This window comes from Echinops telfairi, unplaced genomic scaffold, assembly GCF_000313985.2.
Source record: "Echinops telfairi isolate 266 unplaced genomic scaffold, ASM31398v2 ScPeMD7_7424;HRSCAF=8462, whole genome shotgun sequence".
NCBI lineage: Eukaryota > Metazoa > Chordata > Mammalia > Afrosoricida > Tenrecidae > Echinops > Echinops telfairi.
In genome coordinates, this window is record NW_022111324.1 from 82,565,271 (window position 1) to 82,584,933 (window position 19,663).

Here is a 19,663-nt window from a genome sequence, read left to right on the forward strand (position 1 = left end):
TTTTTTTAAAGCAGTAAACAATAAGAAAAAAAATAAATTGGAATCAGAGTTCAAATCCCAAAAGATTGCCAAGAACCAAATCCCCAAGTACAAAAGCAAACATTTGGGAACCAAGATATCAGGCAGAGCACTACTAAAGATCAAAGAAGTATAGACACACTCATTCCAGGCCCAAACTATAAAACCGCATCTTTAAGTTAAAAGGAATATCTGTACTCCTATGCTTGCTGGTACACTTTGGCACTTGCCTTTTTATTTTTATTATGGAGAGATCAACATTTTCTCCTCCCTGTCCCCACCCTCTCTTTATTCAGCTTCTCCTGGCTCCTGGCCAGGACATTCTCTGGGCAGCGCGCCCCTCACGATACTGCATAATCATCGACTTACTCAGAAGAGCTGTTGCTGCTGTGGCTGAGAGGGTCAGTGGGCCGGCTAGAGTCTAGGACATGGATTCCCAGGGAGTTGATCGCTCGAATTAAAATAGTCACCATTGCCTCTACTGGAAGTTTCTCAAGAACAATCACCCGACAGCGGCTCAGAAGAGCAGCGTTGACCTGGAAGGAAGGATTTTCTGTGGTGGCCCCGATCAGAGTAATCGTCCCACATTCCACGTGAGGAAGGAAAGTGTCCTGATCATGGGAGGAAAACAGAAGAAATTGATTGCAGTTAATAACCACCTACAGAACTCTATGTAAGTTGGCTATCAACTTCTTCCTTTTCCTAATTTCTCTCTTTCCAGTTGAGGAAGTACAGACTTATAATCTTGGAATATGAGTCCAACATTTGGAGTGCAGCCCTTGCTTTTGTTTAAGGCCAAACATCTTCTGTAAGAGGGTTTCAGTTGGGACGCCTGCTGGGAAGCTAACAGTGCTGAAGGTAATTCGAATTTAGTTTCAACAAAAATGATTTCTCTCATAGGGAACCATCTTCTGTCCCAAAGCTGAACTGGCACATAACTTAAATAAAGCAGGCCAGAAGACAGTGAGAAAATACGAGAACATGAATCCCCATTTCTAAAGCCACTTTCTACTACAAACTACTTAATCACTGTTATTCTAACAAACCTACAATTATGATGCTGTCTTAAGGGGAATGAGTCAGTGGCCCGATATGAAACCTACAGTGCAAACTTCCAGTCAGAATGATAAAGGGTCTGTTTGTTCAAAGAGATTCAAAGAAGGAAAAATGCTTATTGGGATTTTGTGAAATATTTCTATATGATTATAAAATTGCAACAAAAAATATAAATATCATAGATAAAAGTATAGCTGGAAAAGATTTCAATGTCTACTTAGGAAGAATCCAAGAGGGGCTTTGTTTTAACAAATTACGTCTATTTTTATTTCATAAGGAACCCCTTGAACTGTTCGGCAAGTGTTGGACTGACAACTGCAGGGCAGGCAATTCAAGCTCTATGGGAGAAAGATGAGGCTGTCTGCTCCTATAAAGATCAGAGGCTCCTAAACCCTACAGAGGGTCACTGTGCATGGGAAAGGGGCTTGACAGCAGTCAGCTTTATTGTTTCAGAAAGCAAAATAAATAAACCGGTATTACTGGCTCGTGTAACATTCACTTTGATAAGAGCCTAGAGCTACAGAAAACATACTAGTTTTTCAAATAAAAAATAACATTTTATAAGGGAGAAAGAGAACATATTCATATAATGATGTTAAGATTAAGTGAAAATATTCACTTGGGGCTACAAATAAGTTCCCTTAAAAATGGGTGGGGCCCTGGTAGTACAATGGTTAAGTGCTTGGCTGCGAACCCCAAAACTGGAGGTGCAAACCTACCCAGTGGCTCCTCAATAGAAAAAGCCTGGCAATCTGCTCTGCTACGTTTCTAACCGAAGAAAGCGCATGGGACAGTTCCATGAGCTGACGCAGACTCGATCACACTTCAACAAAACTGGAAATATCAACCATTTCAGTAGTCAAACACAGAGGGTGGGGTGGGAAATAAGATACATATATGTAATATACTCACACATACTTGGTCATACACACACGTAAGGAAAACAAGCTCAAAGCAGTGTGACAAGCCTGTCTTTGCAGACAAAGTTAATGATGATAACTTCTAGCACGAGTACAGGGATTAATAATTTTCAAAGTGATTACACATTTATTTGATGTTCACCGTGGCCAAAGGTAGAAGAAAATTAATATACCTGCTGAGATTTGTTAAACCGATGAATCTCATCAATAAAAAGGATAGTTTTCCTTTTGAAAAAGCTCTTTTCATTTTGAGCTTGCTTGATGACATCTCGCACATCGTTGGTCTTGGCATTTGTTGCAGACAGTGTCACAAACCTTATGCTATGCTTCTTGCTGTTGTTTGCGATGATGTGGGCCAGAGTGGTCTAGGATAGACAACAAATAAGAGCTTAGGGAACTGATCTGACACAGAGGAAGCAGCACCCATGAGTAACATCACAGGGAGAACAGCATTATTTAAGCAGTAACCTGAAATCTGAAGAATGCTTAGCAGCGAGATACAATCTGCAATACCACCACATGCTTTTGAAAATCAAGGGCAAAAAACAGGAAAGGAGCTAAATCTTAAATTAATTTGGACTCTCTCTCTTTTGTATGTAACCCCCTTTGAGACCTTTTCTTAGGACTTTTAAGATCTTTGGAATTCCAATAAAAAGAACAGCTGTCTTGATTTAGCAATCTGAATGACAGCTATGATCTCTCACTAAAGTGAAAATTCTCCCTCCCACACCTGAGAAAGCATTACTGCTGAAGGAAACCAACTGCCTTCCCTGCACATAATCAAAACAAACTGGAAGCTCACTGGTGTAGCTTCACACGCCCCGCCCTTCCCCACCCACATCATAAATGCCCCTCTAAGTTGAAAGACCAATGACAGCTATCCAACATTTAAGATGAGAGCATGGCCATTCTGAATGTCTACCATTCTGAATGATGAAGTAAATGAATGAACAGCATTCTGCTCATGTTTACCAAAAACAAATGAGAACCAAAGAATGCATTGCGCATGTCATTGTAAATATCATTACCATTGTCAGCTCAGCTTGGGCTCACTGCCATTAAGTTGATGCTGACTCAGTGACCCTAATGGGTAGGGTAGAACTGCCCTGTGAATTTCTGAGACTGTAATTCTTTATGGGAGGAAAAAGCCCTGTCTTTCTCTCCAGGATTGGCTCTTGTGGATCACAGTCCAACTAGTAAGCACTATGCCACCAGAGGTCCTTGTCAGAAGTTAAAGTGATTCTGTAGTAAAGAAGGAAACTCCAAGGGAAGATTAATGATAGGAATAAATCCTGATTAACTTACTGTAGGTTTGTGCAAATTTCTAACTATACTATGCACAAAATGCATTGACACCCCCCTCCACCCCCACACCCCCCAAAGTAGAAAGCATTATGAGAAGAGGTATTGGAATGGCAGCTGAAATTGACTTCAGAAGGAAGGGAGCTTCTTTGTAGTCCGATTAAGTGAATATATTCTCAAGGATAAATAAATCAGACTTTTAAAATAAGCTAATGGCCAAAGGAAGAGGAAGAAACACTGCATTGAAATAATAATTTTTAAAAGTACTTTATTTAAAGCAGAACCTATATATACAAAACATACAAATGTCCCTTTGCCATTTTTGCAGGATGTTGTTTCCTTGAAAATGGGGGTCGCTAAATGTCACGGTGTGGGGCAGTGGAACATAAAGATGAGTCAAAACCAAGAGTCCATATATTCTTCCTTTAGAAATGTGAATTTATTGACATTTATCTTACTTAAGCCTCAAGGTGCTCTGGTGGCATAGTGGGTTGGGTAAGCCAGAGGTTCACACCCACCAGCCGCTGCTTGGCGGGAGAAAGATACTAAAGACTGACAGCCTCGGAAACCCACACGGGCCATTCTACTGGGTCCTACAGGGTGCCTATGAACCAAGGAAGACTGGAGGGCAGGGAGTGCTTAAGGAAGGGTGGGGTGCGTGCCTTTCTGGAACACATGAGACTCCCCACCTGTGGGCCAAGCATTGCCCCAGCAGTCTTAGGCCTGAATATCCAGGAGCGTCCAGTAGACTCTCTGGGAGTTAACATGTCACCTTTTACGAACCCAAACCCCTTCGACTGGTGGATGCATTCCCTCGTTCTCCAGGGGTGTGGTGGTAAGAGGTTTAGAGCTTGGATGCATTCCCTCGTTCTCCAGGGAAGTACTGGTAAGCGGTTTAGAGCCGGGAACCCTTCTGCCCAGGCGGCACTCACCTTGCCACAGCCGGGCGGCCCCCAAATGATGAGGGAGGGGATCTCGTTGGTCTCCAGGAGGGACCGCAGGAGGGTCTCCTGGCCCACAGCCCTGCTTTGCCCGACGTAGTCCTGCAGCGCTTCAGGGCGCATCTTATCAGCCAGCGGCTTGCCCTCCAGCATCTGCCGGATCTCCTCGGCGGCCAGGGCCCGGGGGTGCGGCCGCCCCCCGCCGTTGCCCCCGAAGGCTGCGGCGTCGACAGCGTCGGGATCCCAGGGGCCCTGCTCGTCCTCGCCGTCTCCGTCCGCGTCGCCGTCGCCCACCGCCTCCTCCTCCTCCTGCGCCTCCGCCTCGTCCCAGCTCCGGGGAGAGGCGCTCCCCGCCGCGGCGGCCGCGGCCGCCGGCCTCTTGCCGGACCCCTTCCTCCCCGGGCTGCCGGCCCGGGCCACCGGGAAGTCGGGGATGAGGCGGGCGCCGCTGGGCGTGGGCGGCGCGTCGTAGCTCTCCCGGCTCTCGGTCTCGCCGCCGTCGTCGCCCTCCTCGCCCTCGCCCTCGCTGCTCTCGGCCGCCGTCGGGGTGGCGGGCTGCTTCAGCGCGGAGCTCTCCGACAGACGCCGCCTCTTGGAGCGCGGCGGCGACGGGCCCTTGGCCGGGTCCCCGGCGCCGTGCGGCCCGGCCGCGGGCTCCGCGTGTCCGGCGGGGTGCAGCAGCAGGCAGCGGTCCAGGTGCGAGTTGATGTGCGCGGCTGGCATCATCTGCTGACACACGGGGCACTGCACCTGGTGCAGCTGCGACAGGAAGGGGTCGTCCTCCGGCCTGCTCACCTCCATCGCGGCCGCGGCAGCCCCTGCTCACGCGCAGGCCTCACGAACCCTGCCGCTTAGGCCCCGCGCCGCGCGACCCTCGGGGAGGTGGCAGGACGAGCGCGGGCCGGGGGAGGGCGCGTCTCGTGCCGCACATCCGGAGCTGCCGCGTCGGCCCGCCCTCGGCCCCCGCCGGAGGCGCCGCCAGCGGCCCTCTGGGAAGTGTAGTCCGCGGCAGCCGGCCGAGGCCGCCGAATGGTCCACTTCCGGAGCGTGCACCTCCTCTTCCGACTCCGTGTCCGCCACTTCCGGTTTCCGTGCTTCCTTTGTGCAGGACCGGGGCTTGCGGGGCAGCTGTAAGCAAGGAATTATATATTACACTCTCAGTTAACGTCGAGGTGGTGGGCCTGAAGCCCCTCCTGTCTTTCGAAGCCCCCATAACCATAACTGAAGAAAAGTCTGTTCAGATGTGCCAGTTGGCCTCGCTCGCCGTTAGAGGATGGCTTTACACGTTCAGTTTCAGAGTGGATTCCTGTAGCAGATTATCTGAAGAGAAATGTGAAGAAACGCTTTAATGGAAACTGAACGAAGGATTTTAAGAGAGAGAAAAAAACAACGAATTACCAAGCATATGAAAAGAACATCCCCCTTAGTAGTGGTCAAAGAATTGCAAATGAGGTTATTGAGATTTCTGATTTTTTTTCTGCCTCTTAATCTTTTAGATAATAGCAAAATATTTAAAATACTTGATTCATTTAGAGTTGTAGCTACAGTAAGGCATATGTGTTCCATGGCAGCGAAATGATGTTATGCAACCGACAAAAAGTGACCACGAAAAATCCACCTTAAATCGAAAAAAAAAAAAAATCCAATGGAAACAAAACACTGACAAGTTTGAATCTAGCAGTATTTATTTTCTGGAAGTCTCTGCTTCAGAAGATTTGATTAAAATATATTTTTTTTATGCAGGAGGAGGAAAATGAACTGAGGAAGGATGAAGATTATTCTGAAAATTGACAAAAATGGAATTTTATTTAATAGGTGCGAGAGAATCAGGTTGCAAGTTATCTGAAATATTTACCGATTTTATGAGACTTTTCATATCAGTTAACTATCAAAAATGAAGAATGATCCCAAAAGAAGAATGAAATGAAAGAAGGAGTTCAGGAGGTACATTTTTAGTACAGGCTGTCAGGTATGAGTTTCAACCTAGCAGTTTTAAGAAGAGAGAAACCCAATGTTTTTAACAGCTGAGCTTTTTTTTTTTTAACGAAAAACAGACTAAAAATAATGACTAATATAAAAGCTTTTTTTTTTTTTTAATGAGTAAAACATTCATTTTTAACCACCATATAGTTTGAAATTGTATTAAAAAAATGGTGGGTCCGGAACTTTATATATCCCTCTGAGTGACTATCAGAGGGTTTTTTTAAAATATAGTTCAACAAGTACCTTTTTTAAAAGAAAAAAAGGGTATAGGGCATCCCTCAAAACAAGTTTTAAAGAAAAATGCTACTAAATATGGAAATATATTAAATTTAAACATTTATATATAGACATGGGATTAATCTTCACACATGCATTTTTAAATAATGTCAAGTTGCTTCAATGTCTTTTTAAAAAGTAAGCCTTTAGTGGGGCTTAATTAAGGGCAATACAGCAACGAGGAATTACTAAACCCGAATGAAGGTCGAACATGATGGTGGGACAAGAGGAAGGTAAAAGGAAATAGAGGAAAGGACCAGAAGGCAAAGGACATTTATAGAGGTCTAAATACAGGCATGTACATATGTAAATACATATATAACGAGAGGGGAATAGATCTATGTACTTATATCTGTATGTTAAAAATTAAGGTTGCAGATAGACATTGGGCCTCAAGTACTCCCTTTGTAAAATAATAAATATACATACATAGCTTTGAAAAAATAAATTTCATTTTTGGGGGGGCGCTCCCTCGTATACACTCTCCCTCCAACACCCGCACAACCTAAGTGTCTCTCCACTTGTAGATCACCATTATTGCAGGATTGGCTAGATCAGCGGTTCTCAACCTGTGTGTCACAACCCCTTTGGGGGTCGAATGACCCTTTCACAGGGGCCACCCGATTCATAACTAGCAAAATTACAGTTATGAAGTAGCAACAAAAATAATTTTGTGGTTGGGAGGTCACCATAACATGAGGAACTGCATTTAAGGGTTGCGGCATTAGGAATGTTGAGAACCACTGGTCTAGAAAGTAATATTTACCTGTTGCCTTTCATGTTTGCATTCCTCGTGTCTTTCTCAGCTTCCATCATTCAACCCCTCTCATTGTGTACTGCTTTCCTCTTTGCACAAGATCTTGAAATCTACTTGAATTTCTCAACATTTGGAAGTTCTATAACCACACTGTTTCCTCTTTCACTTCATAATTGTCTTCATTACAAATTGATTTTCAGTCTTGTATTTTTTACATTGGGTACTTCTATGTGAAGTCCTGGTGGTATAGTGATTACAAACTGGGCTGTGATCCATACGATGGGCAGTTCAAAATCACCAGCAGCAGCTTGGGAGAAAGACTGGGCTTTCTACTCCTATAGTCTTGGAAACAGAGGGGGTCATTTTGAATCAGCATTGTCTTGATGGCGTGAGTTTTAAGTTTCATATCTAGGTTGACTTCTTTTTTTTTTTTAATTAAAAGATCATTTTATTGGGGCCTCTTAAAACTATCCATACATCAATTGTATCAAGCATATTTGTACATATGTTGCCATCATTATTTTCTAAACATTTGCTTTCTATTTGAGCCCTTGATATCAGCTCCTCTTTCCCCCCTCCTTCTCCCTTCCGTCCTCATGACTCCTTGATAAATTATAAATTATTATTTTCATATCTTACACCGACTGCTGTCTCCCCCCATGGTTTCCGCTGTTCTTGTCCCCCTGGGGTGGTGGTGGTTATGTGTCAATCACAGCTATCAGTTCCCCCTTCCTCCCAGTCTCTCCCCAACTTCCCCCTACCCTCCTGGTATCACTACTCCTATTCCTGTCCCTGGGTTCCGTGTGTCATGAGCTCTTATCTGTTCTTGACTGATTTCTGAGTGGTGTCTCCTGTGCTAATCTCAGGTTGTTCTCAAAGAACTCTCTCGTATTTCTTATATGATTGCTCTGGTTTATACAAATTTTAAAATTTCTGTTTATATGCAAATAGCCTAGTTTCACCACTGTATTTGATATAAATCTATATGTATATATGCATATGTGCACTCCACTGGTTTTGCTACTCTAGAGAACTCAGCCCAAGACATGCTGTAGTGGAGAAATGGAACTAGAATTGAACTTCAAGAATTTGATTTTGAGTTGACCACTGCTGAAGCTTATATTCAGTTTCCAATATTAAAAGAGAAGTAATAAGGCTTACTTCAGTTCTGTTGGGAGAACTAAGTGAACAGTGGCTGCAACAAGGGCCTCCAACATAGCACTAATTGTGAGAGTGGCCCAGGACCTGGCAGCGTTTTTTCCTATTGTACATAGGTTCACTGGGCATCAGAACCCAACTCAATGACATTGAACAACAACAATAACAAGCAGTGTAAAAGTTAGTATAGTGCCTGGTACCAGAATCCCTCCTCATTCTGTCTGAAATTCAAGGTTTTCTCCACTAGATGGTGTTGGAAGGGAAATAAATTTGAGAAACATTGCTCTCTAGCTGATTCTGACTTGGATTCTACCCTAAGCTTCCACAGAGGAAAAATTGAAGGGCTCCACTTGGTTTTCAAGGCTCTCTATCTATATGGGAGCAGATTGCCTCCTCTTTCTCCTACAGAACAACAGATGGGCTCAACTAACCAATCTTTTGGTTAGCAGCCGAAGTGCTTAACCACTGTGCCACCAGAACTTCTCTAGGGAAATAAATAAATTGACCCCAGTAATAAAAACTCTTAAAAGGCCCTCCTTTAATTTTGCTTTTGGTTACACGTTGGGCTGCTAACCACAAGGTCAGCAGTTCAAAACCACCAGCTACTCTGCAGGAAAAAGATGAGGCTTTCTACTCCCGTAAAGAGTTAGAGTTTTTGTACAAGAATGGTTTGTTCTAATAATGTGGCTCTGTATGATACCCACCTCCCTGACATGATTGCTGAAGACAAAATGGGTACATAAGCAAATGTGGTAAAGAGAGCTGATGGTGCCTGGCTACCCAAAGCTAAACTTCTGGGGTCTTAAAGGCTTGGAGTTACACAAGCCATCTCGCAACAAAGCAACAAAGTCCAAATGGAAAAAGAACACCAGCCTGTGTGATTATGAAGTGTCATCGGGAAGAGGTATCACAGTTAAAAAAAGAAACGCATCCAAATTGATATGTAAGGGACTGGATGTAGTGGAGACCCAAAGTCCACCAGCAAGACGGGGACAGTCCCTCTTAGGAGGGCCTCTCAGAACGGAGGATAATGTGGCACTGAGAAGCACATAACTATCCTCTATTTCTTTAAGATTTTCTCCTGTTGTTATTAGGGTCCATACATGATATATATCACCGGTCATGTTAGACTTGTGCATGTTCATTTATTTAAGATCACTCGGTACATGATAGGCAAGATAAATGACCTCTCAAATACACTGTAAGGGTTCACGAAGGGTACAGGAAGTGGATAGAGAATTGCTAGCACTGATGATTGTCTAGCCCCAACTGATGGGATTGAACAACAGAACTGCATGGGAAGGGAAGGTATATGTTGGAATGAGTAAGATATGGCAATAAAAATATTATTTAAGAAAAAAATAAAGAGAGTTTTAGAAATCCACGTGGGCAGATTTACTCTGCCTTATAGGTCTGATATGAGTTGGAATTAACTTGATGGCAGTGAGTTTTAACCAAATTAAACTTCCTCTGGAATTGGCATAAATACTAGTAAACTATATAACAAAGTCAGAGGAAATTAGGTTACTATAAAATAGGCTTACTTTTGCGGGGGTTAAAATTTTATTGCTCAGTTAGTTTTAACAGGCAAACATTGGTAGTTTGCTTTGAGTTGTGGAGTTATCTCCTCTCTCATCCTTTCCCAGAGTCGGAGTGCGAGAATATATTCAATGTATGACTCAAGTTGACCCGCACACGAACATAACTAGAGTCTGTCTCATCCTGCTGGCTGCAGGGTGTAGGGCCTAGCTGCTGCCTCCTAATAAAACCAAACCTCCTGGCATCATCTTGCACCCTCACTAACGCAAATCTATCCTCCAAATGCATGGGGTGGTTTCAGTCTAGTTATTTCTACCTTGATGCATAAGCTGTGCCTGCCTGAGTCGCCGTCCTAAAGTTTATTTTCTGTGGTTTTCTCTTCTTGTTCCTCCTCCAGGGTTTCTTGCTTTTGCTGATTTTCTCAATATAATTTCTCAGGAATCTGTCACATTTCTTTCTTTAAAAAAATCATTTTATTGGGGGAGCTTACAGCTCTTGCAACATTCCATACATCGATTATATCAAGCATATTTGTACATATACTGCCATCATCATTTCCAAAACATTTTCTACTTGAGCCCCTGGTATAAGCTCCTCTTTTGTTCCCCCCTCCCTCACCCTCGTGTATCCTTGATCAATTATATATTGTTATTATTTCATATCTTACACTGTCTATTGTCTCCTTTCACCTACATGTTTTGTTATTCATTCCCTTGGGGGTGGGCAGGGCTATAAATCCAACCTTCTGATGGGTTCCCCATTTCTCCCTCTTCCACCTCCCCAACCTTAATACATTTATTTTGATAAATTTTATATTTTATTCTATTACTCTGTTTTCTTACTGGTCCTGATTGGTATGTGATAAATGCATTGTTTTTTTAATAAATTTAATATTGGCCTTATGTGAACTCCTCGTTCTAATATGTTTTATTTTTCTACTATGTTTTTAATGGATGCGTTTGCCTCTTCCTTTCCAATAAATTTTAAAAATCATTGTATTGGGGTCTCTTACAACTCATAACATTTCATATATTGATTATATCAAGCATATTTGTACATATGTTGCCATCATCATTTCCAATTCTGAAAGGAGCTTAGGTTAGACAAGGAGAAATATCACTTAAAAAGGGAAATCAACAAGATAAATGCTGACTTTTCATCAACCATTAAGCAAGAAGGCATTGGAATAATATATAACATTTGAAAACAAAGAATTGCCAACAAGAATCATATATCTAACAAAATTGTCTCTTTAAAACAATGGAAAGACCAATTATTCTCACATAAGGAGATCTTCTGTAAAAGCCAGACCAGACTTTCCAGAAATGCTAAGGTAGTTCTTTCGATAAAGAGCCATGATCTCAGACCTGAGATAAGCTCACATCATAACACCATATACTGCTGCCCCCTCAGAAAAAGAAACAAAAAAGAATAGGGAGCCTCAGAAATTTAGTTGAAAATGCTGCAGCTTTATAGTTATAGAACTTTTCTATACAAAGTTTTTCTTTTCTTTTTTTAATTAAATACTTTCATTGATCTCTGATCACAATCCATACATTCATCAGTATGTCAAACACATTTGCACATATGCTGCCATCATTTGCAAAGCATTCTCTTCCCACTTGAGCCCCTGAAATCAGCTCCCAATTTCTTCCCCCTCCCCCATCTTCCCTCATGAACCCTTGATAAGTTATAGATTATTATTTTCATATCTTACATCGTCCTCCATTGCCCCTCTCTTACATCAATGGTATCAAGCATATTTGTACATATGTTGCCATCATCATTTCCAAAACATTTTCTACTTGAGCCCTTGGTATAAGCTCCTCATTTTTCCTTCCCTCTGCGGCTTTCCCACCCTCGTGAATCCTCGATCAGTTATATAGTTTTATTATTATTTCCTATCTTACACTGTCCTTTGTCTCCCTTCACCCACATTTCTGTTATTTGTTCCTTTGGGCAGGTCTATATACCCAAACTTGTGATAGGTTCCCTCTTTCTCCCCCTTCCCCCTTGCCAACCATAAGTTCTTCTTTATAAAATTTTTCTATACGAAGTTTTCCATATAAAGTTTTAGAACTTTTTTCTATATAGTTATAGAACTTTTATATGAAAAGGAAGTCAATTATGATTTCAAGAAATGTAGACTTTCTATTTTAACAGGACTCAGATAAACTTCAGGGTAACTACACAGAAGAGTAATAAATCTATTTACAACAATAAAGTACAATTAAATTAAAAAGGCAGTAATACAAAACCACAAATGATTGGTAGGAAAATAAAATCTCTTTACAAAAAGAAAACATACAGAAAATTAAGAGGAGCAAAGAAACTGTCAACATCTCACATATAAACACAAATATAGGGCAATAAAATGACAACAATGCATCCATACATTTCAGTAATCAGTGACTCTAAGGGTGTGCAAAAGAACAGCAAGGGGAACAGAGCCATGAAGTCCCCAGGGAATACCAAAAATAGACTTTGGGGCCAGGGTGTGGCACCCCATCAGACTCAACCAGAAAACACTCCTAAAGGTCAACAAACCGACCTTGAACTATATACAAGCTTTTCTTTTTTTGTCGTTGCTTTTTTGTTTCTTTTGTTGCTTTGTTATGCTCTGTTTTGTTTTTTGTGCATATTATTATCTCTGCAAGTCTATTTAGATATGGGATAAACAAGCTGGAGAAGAAAACAATAGACCAACAGTTCTATAGATTTATAGGTCTAGCATTGAGGTAGCAGATGGACATCGGGCCTCAATTCAAGTACTCCCTCAATGCAAGAACACTTTGTTCTTTTAAACTGGCATTCCATGATGTTCACCTTCCTGAAACGATTGCTGAAGACAAATGTGTGCATAAGCAAATGTGGTGAAGAAATCTGAATGTGTCCGGCTATCAAAAGATATAGCATCTGGAGTCTTAAAGGCTTGAAGATAAACAAGTGGCTATCCAGTTGAGAAGCAACAAAACCCACATGGAAGAATCACACCCGCCTTGTGATCACGAGGTGTTGATGGGATCAGGTATCAGGCATCAAAGAACAAAAATTCATATCATTGTGAATTAGGGGGAGTGTGGAGTGGAGGCCCAAAGCCCATCTGTAGGCAACTGGGACATCCTATTACAGAAGGGTCATGGGGAGGAGATGTGCCAGTCAGGGTGCAATATGGCACCAATGAAACTTAAAACTTTCCTCTAGTTCTTTAATTCTCCCCACCCCCTACTATCATGTTCCCAATTCTACCTTAAAAATCCAGCTATACTAGAGGATGTACACTGGTACTGGTAAGAGCTGGAAACACAGGGAATCCAGGACAGATAAACCCCTCAGCACCAATAATGAGAGTAGCGATATTAGGACAGTAAGGAGAAGGTGGGGGAGAAAGGGGGAACTGTTCACAAGGATGTACATATAACCCCCTCCCTGGGGGACGGGCAACAGAAAAGTGGGTAAAGGGAGACACTGGACAGTGTAAGACATGAAAAATAATAATAATCTATAAATTATCAAGGGTTTGTGAAGGAAGGGAAGAATGAGGAGCTGATACCAAGGGCTCAAGTAGAAGGCACATGTTTTGAGAATGATGATGGCAACAAATGTACAAATGTGCTTGACACAACGGATGCATGCATGGATTGTGATTAAGAGTGGTATGAGCCCCCAATAAAATGATTTTTTTTTAAAATCACAGTGACTATAGATGGATTAAAGACACAGAATGGAAGAATGAATTTTTTTAATGACCCATTAATATGTTACCTACAAGAGACACATGTTAGATACAAAGACATAACAAACAAATTAAAATTCGAAGGTAAGGGGAAAAAACATACCAAATAATACCAAAAGAAAACATGAATAACAATATTAATTTCAGACAAAAGAGACTTCAAAATCCACTATAGGAGACAAAGAAGGACCCTATATTGTGATCAAAAGATAAACCCATTAGGAAGATATCACAAGGATAAATATTTCTGCATCCAATGAGAGTACTCCAAAATACATAAACACATTCTAATAGGATCGAAAAAGAAACGGACAGTTATACAGTAATATTAGGAGACTTTAACACACTACCAGTGACAATGTACAGATAATAGAAACTCATAAAGATACAGAAGATCTAAATAACACAATCAGCAAACAGTAACTTATAGACATATGCAGAATAACACATCACCCAACAGCAGTACAATATTTATTTTTGCCCAACAAACACAGATCATTCTCCAGCCTAGACAACAGTTTAGGTCACAAAACAAATCTGAGATACAAAAATATGGATACAATACAAAGTATCTTCTCTGATTATAATGCTAAAAAACTCCAAATCAAAGACAGCAAGTCCAAAGGGTAAGAAAACAATACAAACTGAACAACAGCTTATTTAAATATTACTCAGAAGAAATTAAAATAAAATAAAAAGCCTTTAGAATCAAATGAAAATTAAACAGAATATTCCTAAACCTTTGGGACATAGCAAGGGCAATGTTCAGAGGAAAATGTATAGCAATAGGCAAACACAGCAAAATAAAATAAAAGATCCCAATCTATAACTTAGCCTGACAACTTGAACAAATAGAAAAAGCAGTACATAGACCTGAGAAGAAAGGAAATAACAATTAGAGTAGAAAAAATAACTTGTGAAATATTTTTTAAAAGGAAGATTGACAAATCTAAAAGTGAATTCTTTGATAGATTCTTTGACAATAACATTGACAAACCACTGGTCAAACTGACAATGAGGAAAAAGAGAAGATACAGATAAGAAATAAAAATGGGTGCATTTTAAGAGAACTAGCCAAGATAAAGAGGATTATTACAGAATGTTATGAAAATTATGCTCTAACAAATTTGAAAACCTAAAAGAAATGGACACATTTCTAAAATCACAAGATCTCCCTAGACTAACACAAGAGGTAGAACAACTAAATAGACTAATAACAGGAGATTGAAAACATTAAAAAAACAACAAAGGAAACATCCCAACACAAAAAGCCCTGGTCCAGTTGGCTTTAGGGGAGAGTTGTGTTCCACATTTAGAAAAGAACTGACACTAATTCTACTCAAACTATTCCAGAACAAAGAAAAGGTAGCAATACTCCTTAATCTACTCTAGGAAGACAGCATAACCCTGACCCCAATAGCAGGCAAAAATTTAAAAGAAAGAAAAGAAAAAAAAAATCAAGGTATAGATGGTTGTCAGTTATGAATATAGACAAAAATTCTCATCAAAATTCTAGGTAAACAGAATTTAACAGATATTTAAAAAAATCATAATTAGGTGGGATTAATACAAGAATGGTTCAACATTAGAAAAGTCATCAACACAATTATTCCCATAAATAAAACAAATTAAAATAATTGCATCATCACTTCAATTAATGCAGAAAAGATGCTTGATCAAATCTAGCACCCTTTCCTGATAAAACCGTCAGCAAAATAGTAATAGAAGAGAAATTCCTCAACATAATTAAGGATATATATACAAACCCAACAGCCAACATTATTCTCAATGGAAAGTGACTGGAATATTATTCCCCTTGAGATTGGGAGTGAGACAAGGCTGTTCGTTATCATATTTCTTATTCAGTATTGTACTGGAAATTCCAGCCAAAGCAATAAAGTAAGAAAGGGAAATAAAGATCTAGGTAAGGCAGAAGTAAAACGCAGATGTGTTTATTCATAGATAGTATGATTCTATACATAATATAGAGGATCCCACAGATATAAGAAAGCTATTAAACGGAATAGAAGGGTTCATTAAAGTGAGAAGGTATGAGATCAACATACAAAAATGAGTAGAATTGTGGTAGTTACATAGTTTTGCGTCAGCTTGGGTGTAGGGGTGGATTCAGCCTGTCCATCAGGTTGCAGCTTGATGAATGCATTTGGAGGTGCCACCGAGATAAATGGCTCTCTGGAGGTGGGCCTTTTTCTCTCTCTGAGTCACCTTCCTGCTGCCAAGTCACTGGGAGAGAGGCCAGAGACATCACCATTGGATCCACACAACTCTGCACCCACTGACTGGTGATCGTCCTGCATTCTGCTGATTGTATGTGGCTGCATGAGTCCGAAGAGGGATTTTTTTAGACTAGCGTTGGACTTAGGGACCTGATCTGGACTGGGCTGGGATGTTTCCTTGATATACAATTACTTCTTGATCTAAAGCTTTCTCCTGCATATATATGAGTGTCCCTGTATTTGTTTCTATAATCAACCTGGCCTAACACAAGAATTCTTCTATACAGAAAAGGAAAACTACAAAAAAGGAAATCAAGAAATAAAGACCACTTACAACATCCTCCTAAAGGATAAAATACCCGGTAGTAAATCTAACCAGGAATATAAAAGATTTATACAATAAAACTATAAAAACCACAGCATGAACCCAAAAGAGACTTCGAGAAATGAAAAAGCATACACTACTCATGGATTGGAGGACTTAACATTGTGAAAATTGTAAGGTAGTCGAGAGGCGCCAGAGATGAAATCAGTTGAATTAGAGCAAACAGGTTTTATTGGGGAGAAAAACCCAGCCTGGGAGAAGTCCCATGGTCCACAGTGTCCGGGCTGAGGGAGTCGCACTCCAGACTACAAGAGTGGTGTTTATATAGCCAGGGAACCTGTGACTTGGCTGCCTTGAGTCCATATAAGGTAAAGTAGTCAGGGATTGGGAGATACAGGTATGTCCGGGTTTCTGGAATGTAAGGTGTCTTCCTGGTGCTGGGTGTATTCATGCTGAGTGCAGAGCAGTGGGCCGAGAACAAAGTGGGCACTGAGCCAAATGGTCTGTGAGCAAAATAGACCATGAGTAAAAGAAAGAAAAAAAACCTTGCAAAGCTGCTTTACATAACCTGCTCTGGTCAGCTCCGCAGGTGTGTGTGGGAGATTCAAGGTCACTTGCTGCTAGAAGCCGGCCTAGTATTGATCCAGCCATAAATTCCCAACTCTTTGGTGATAGGGGAGGCGACTCTTCTGGCTACTTCCTGCGGGTACTGGAACGGCGTGGGAGGGGCTTACGGTTTGGGAATGTCTGGCTCAGGTGGGAGAGGACTGTAAGGGTGCAATAACATTTGATTAACGGCAACACGAGAAATTTCTTGCATTCGGTTGTGAAGAAAGTTCAGCAAACAGGGCGCCAGAAGTATCAGAGTGCAGATGGCTATAAGAGGGGTTATTAAGGGAGCAACCCAACCAATGAATGGATTAGATCACCAACTTCCTTGTTGGATGCCAGGGGTCTGACCAGATAGCTTTTTTTCCAACTTACAAAGTTTGTTTATACTGGTTTCCACCAACTCAGATTCATTAACATAATAGCAATACTCCTCATTCAGGTATATACACGTTCCCCTTTTATCGGCCATTAAAAGATCTAGGGCTTTTTTGTTTTGTAAGGCTACTTGGGTTAGGGATGTTATTTGGTGCTGTAAGCGATTTAAAGATAATGCAGTGTTTTTAATTGCCGCTTGCAGTTTGGAGGACCAGCTTTGTGAAGAGCTCAGAGAGTGGGATAGGGCTCCTGCCCCCATTCCTGAGCCAACCAGGGAAGAGGCTACCACTAAACCAACCATGACAGGGAGGAACACTGCCCGTGTGTGTCTGGTGGTGCCATCGGAGGGATTTTGCAGAGGGTTTATCTCAGGGACTGTGTACGTAGTTAGTTGGGGATCCAGGGTGTCCGGCATACATAGATGGGATGGGGAAGGAGAGGAAAGGTTTTTTGCCAGGGTTCCATTGCACCAAAAGAATCCTCCTGGGGGGGGCATTGAGGGGGAAAGTGAGGTTACTTGCAGTGTTGTTACAAACTTGCTCTGGGTCAGAATAGCAAAACAGCCATTTTTTAGCAGTGGGTTGTGGAACAGGGGAACTTCAATTACTGGTGGAAAGGCGTCCATTTTTCCGTGTAGTTGAATGGTTGAGGTAAAGGTATTGGTTCCAGAGGAGACCTATGGAGGGCAGCACAAAGGAAACGAGGAAAGATTAATCAGGTTGGAATTGCTAAGAAGGGCTGTATCTTCTTGGATAATGGTGACCCAAGAAAAATGTTTTTCCTTGGACCTCTGCCCTGTAACCTGTTCTTGAAGTTCTTTTTGGGCTTTTTGAATCAGCTGGGCTTGGTCGGCCAGACCAGTGTGTACATAAGCACGATAGATAGATATAGATTGACAAGGGTAAGAGGAACCCAGATACCGGTAGATTTTTCCTTGGACACTTTTCTGCCAGCATGTGTCCCATGGGTCAGGGATGTTGATCCAAAAAGTACCATTATGATGGTTACCAGTGAGACGATACTTTTGTTTCCGCTTTCCTTCCAGACATGTGGTATTTGCGCATCACGCAGGAGTTCCATGGGCAACCTCCATTTTCTTTTACCCATTTAGTGCTGCAACCGCTAGATTTGGTTTGGTCATACAGGAAGCAAAGGAGGGGTTGGGACCACATTGGGGGAGTGGAGTGAAAGCGTTTTACAAGAACCAACACCAGAGGTTGGCAGGAATATGTAGTTTCCAATTCACTCCCAGGGCAACTGAGACCTGTTGGGACAACTGGGAAACAAAGACTGGGCCATTTTCAGACTGGATAGAGTGTGGAAGGTCAAACCTAGGGGTTATAAATTTTAGGAGAGTTTGCGCCACAACACCTACTGTCTCCCGCCTGGTAAGGAATGCTTTAATTCACCCTGAAAAGGTATCCACCAAAGTTAACAAATATTTTAGATGTTTATGTTTAGGCACGTGCTTAAAATCAATTGCCCAGTCCTCACCAGGGAGGTACCCATGGAATTGGTGGAGGTTTTTTGGAGGCTGAATATTGCTCTGGGAGGAGTGTCTGGCCCCAGTGTGGCTACAGCAGCAAAAAGGAGATGGGCAGCATGAAGCTGCTGAGCTACTAGGGAAATGGAGGCTTTAAGGCATTGTAAAATGTCGCGTCCGAGCAATGGAACAGGACATGAGGGGATTATTAGGAATTAATGGGAAAAGGGTATTGGTTTAAGACACAGGGCAAGAGAGGGGTTTGTTAAGTGTTGAGGAGATGCCATCAATCCCCATTACAGTGCAAGGGAGGACAGAATAGGTAGCTCCGTGTCCAATAAAACAGAGGTGGACTTACCCGTATCTGGATGGTGACCCTGGGCTCGGCTAGGGTTATTGGGGTATCCCAGTGCAGTCTTCTTCAGCAAGCCCCAGAAGCTTACCAGTCAGAAGAACTGTGGTGTGGCTCGCTGACGCTGGCTGTTGAGGCAGCTGGGGGAAGCCCACGAGCAGACAGACTTCCAGTGCCCTTTTTGGTGGCACACCTGGCACAGCTTGGTGGGTGGTCAGAGGTTTGGGCATTGGCGGGCCCAATGCCCATCCTTACCTCACTTAAAACAAGCCCCCAGCGGCGCTGCATCCTGTTTTGTGCAAGGATCTGTCGGCCCCTCCCCTGCCGGCCTCAGGGCAACTACCAGAGCCTGGGTTTCAGGGCCACCTTTTGCTGTAATTGACTATTGGGGTGATTCAGCCACTTCCTCCCGGGCGTTAAAGACTGTAAAGGCCGTTTTTATCAGATCCTGTAAAGGGGTTTGTGGTCCCTCCTCTGCTTTTTAAATTTTTAAATTATATCTGGAGTTGAATGAGAGACAAAGTGGAAGGCCAAGACAGCTGCCCCGGCAGGGGTTTGGGGGCCCAGTTACGTAAACTGGGTGAGGGCCTCCT

General features: G+C 42.1%; 2 protein-coding genes across 2 annotated transcripts in view; one reads left to right on the plus strand and one right to left on the minus strand.

Moving 5' to 3' along the window:
* WRNIP1 (WRN helicase interacting protein 1) overlaps positions 1–5,097 on the minus strand; it is a 23,116-nt gene extending 18,019 nt beyond the window's left edge. Inside the window, exons 1-3 of the mRNA XM_004699974.2 lie at positions 4,229–5,097; positions 2,168–2,359; positions 388–629 (exon numbers count right to left, since the gene is read on the minus strand). Coding sequence (XP_004700031.1) covers positions 388–629; positions 2,168–2,359; positions 4,229–5,038 — 1,244 coding nt within the window. The 5' untranslated portion in view covers positions 5,039–5,097. The remainder of the gene's footprint in view (positions 1–387; positions 630–2,167; positions 2,360–4,228) is intronic.
* MYLK4 (myosin light chain kinase family member 4) overlaps positions 422–19,663 on the plus strand; it is a 154,222-nt gene continuing 134,980 nt past the window's right edge. The window contains exon 1 of the mRNA XM_004700179.3: positions 422–691. Coding sequence (XP_004700236.2) covers positions 636–691 — 56 coding nt within the window. The 5' untranslated portion in view covers positions 422–635. The remainder of the gene's footprint in view (positions 692–19,663) is intronic.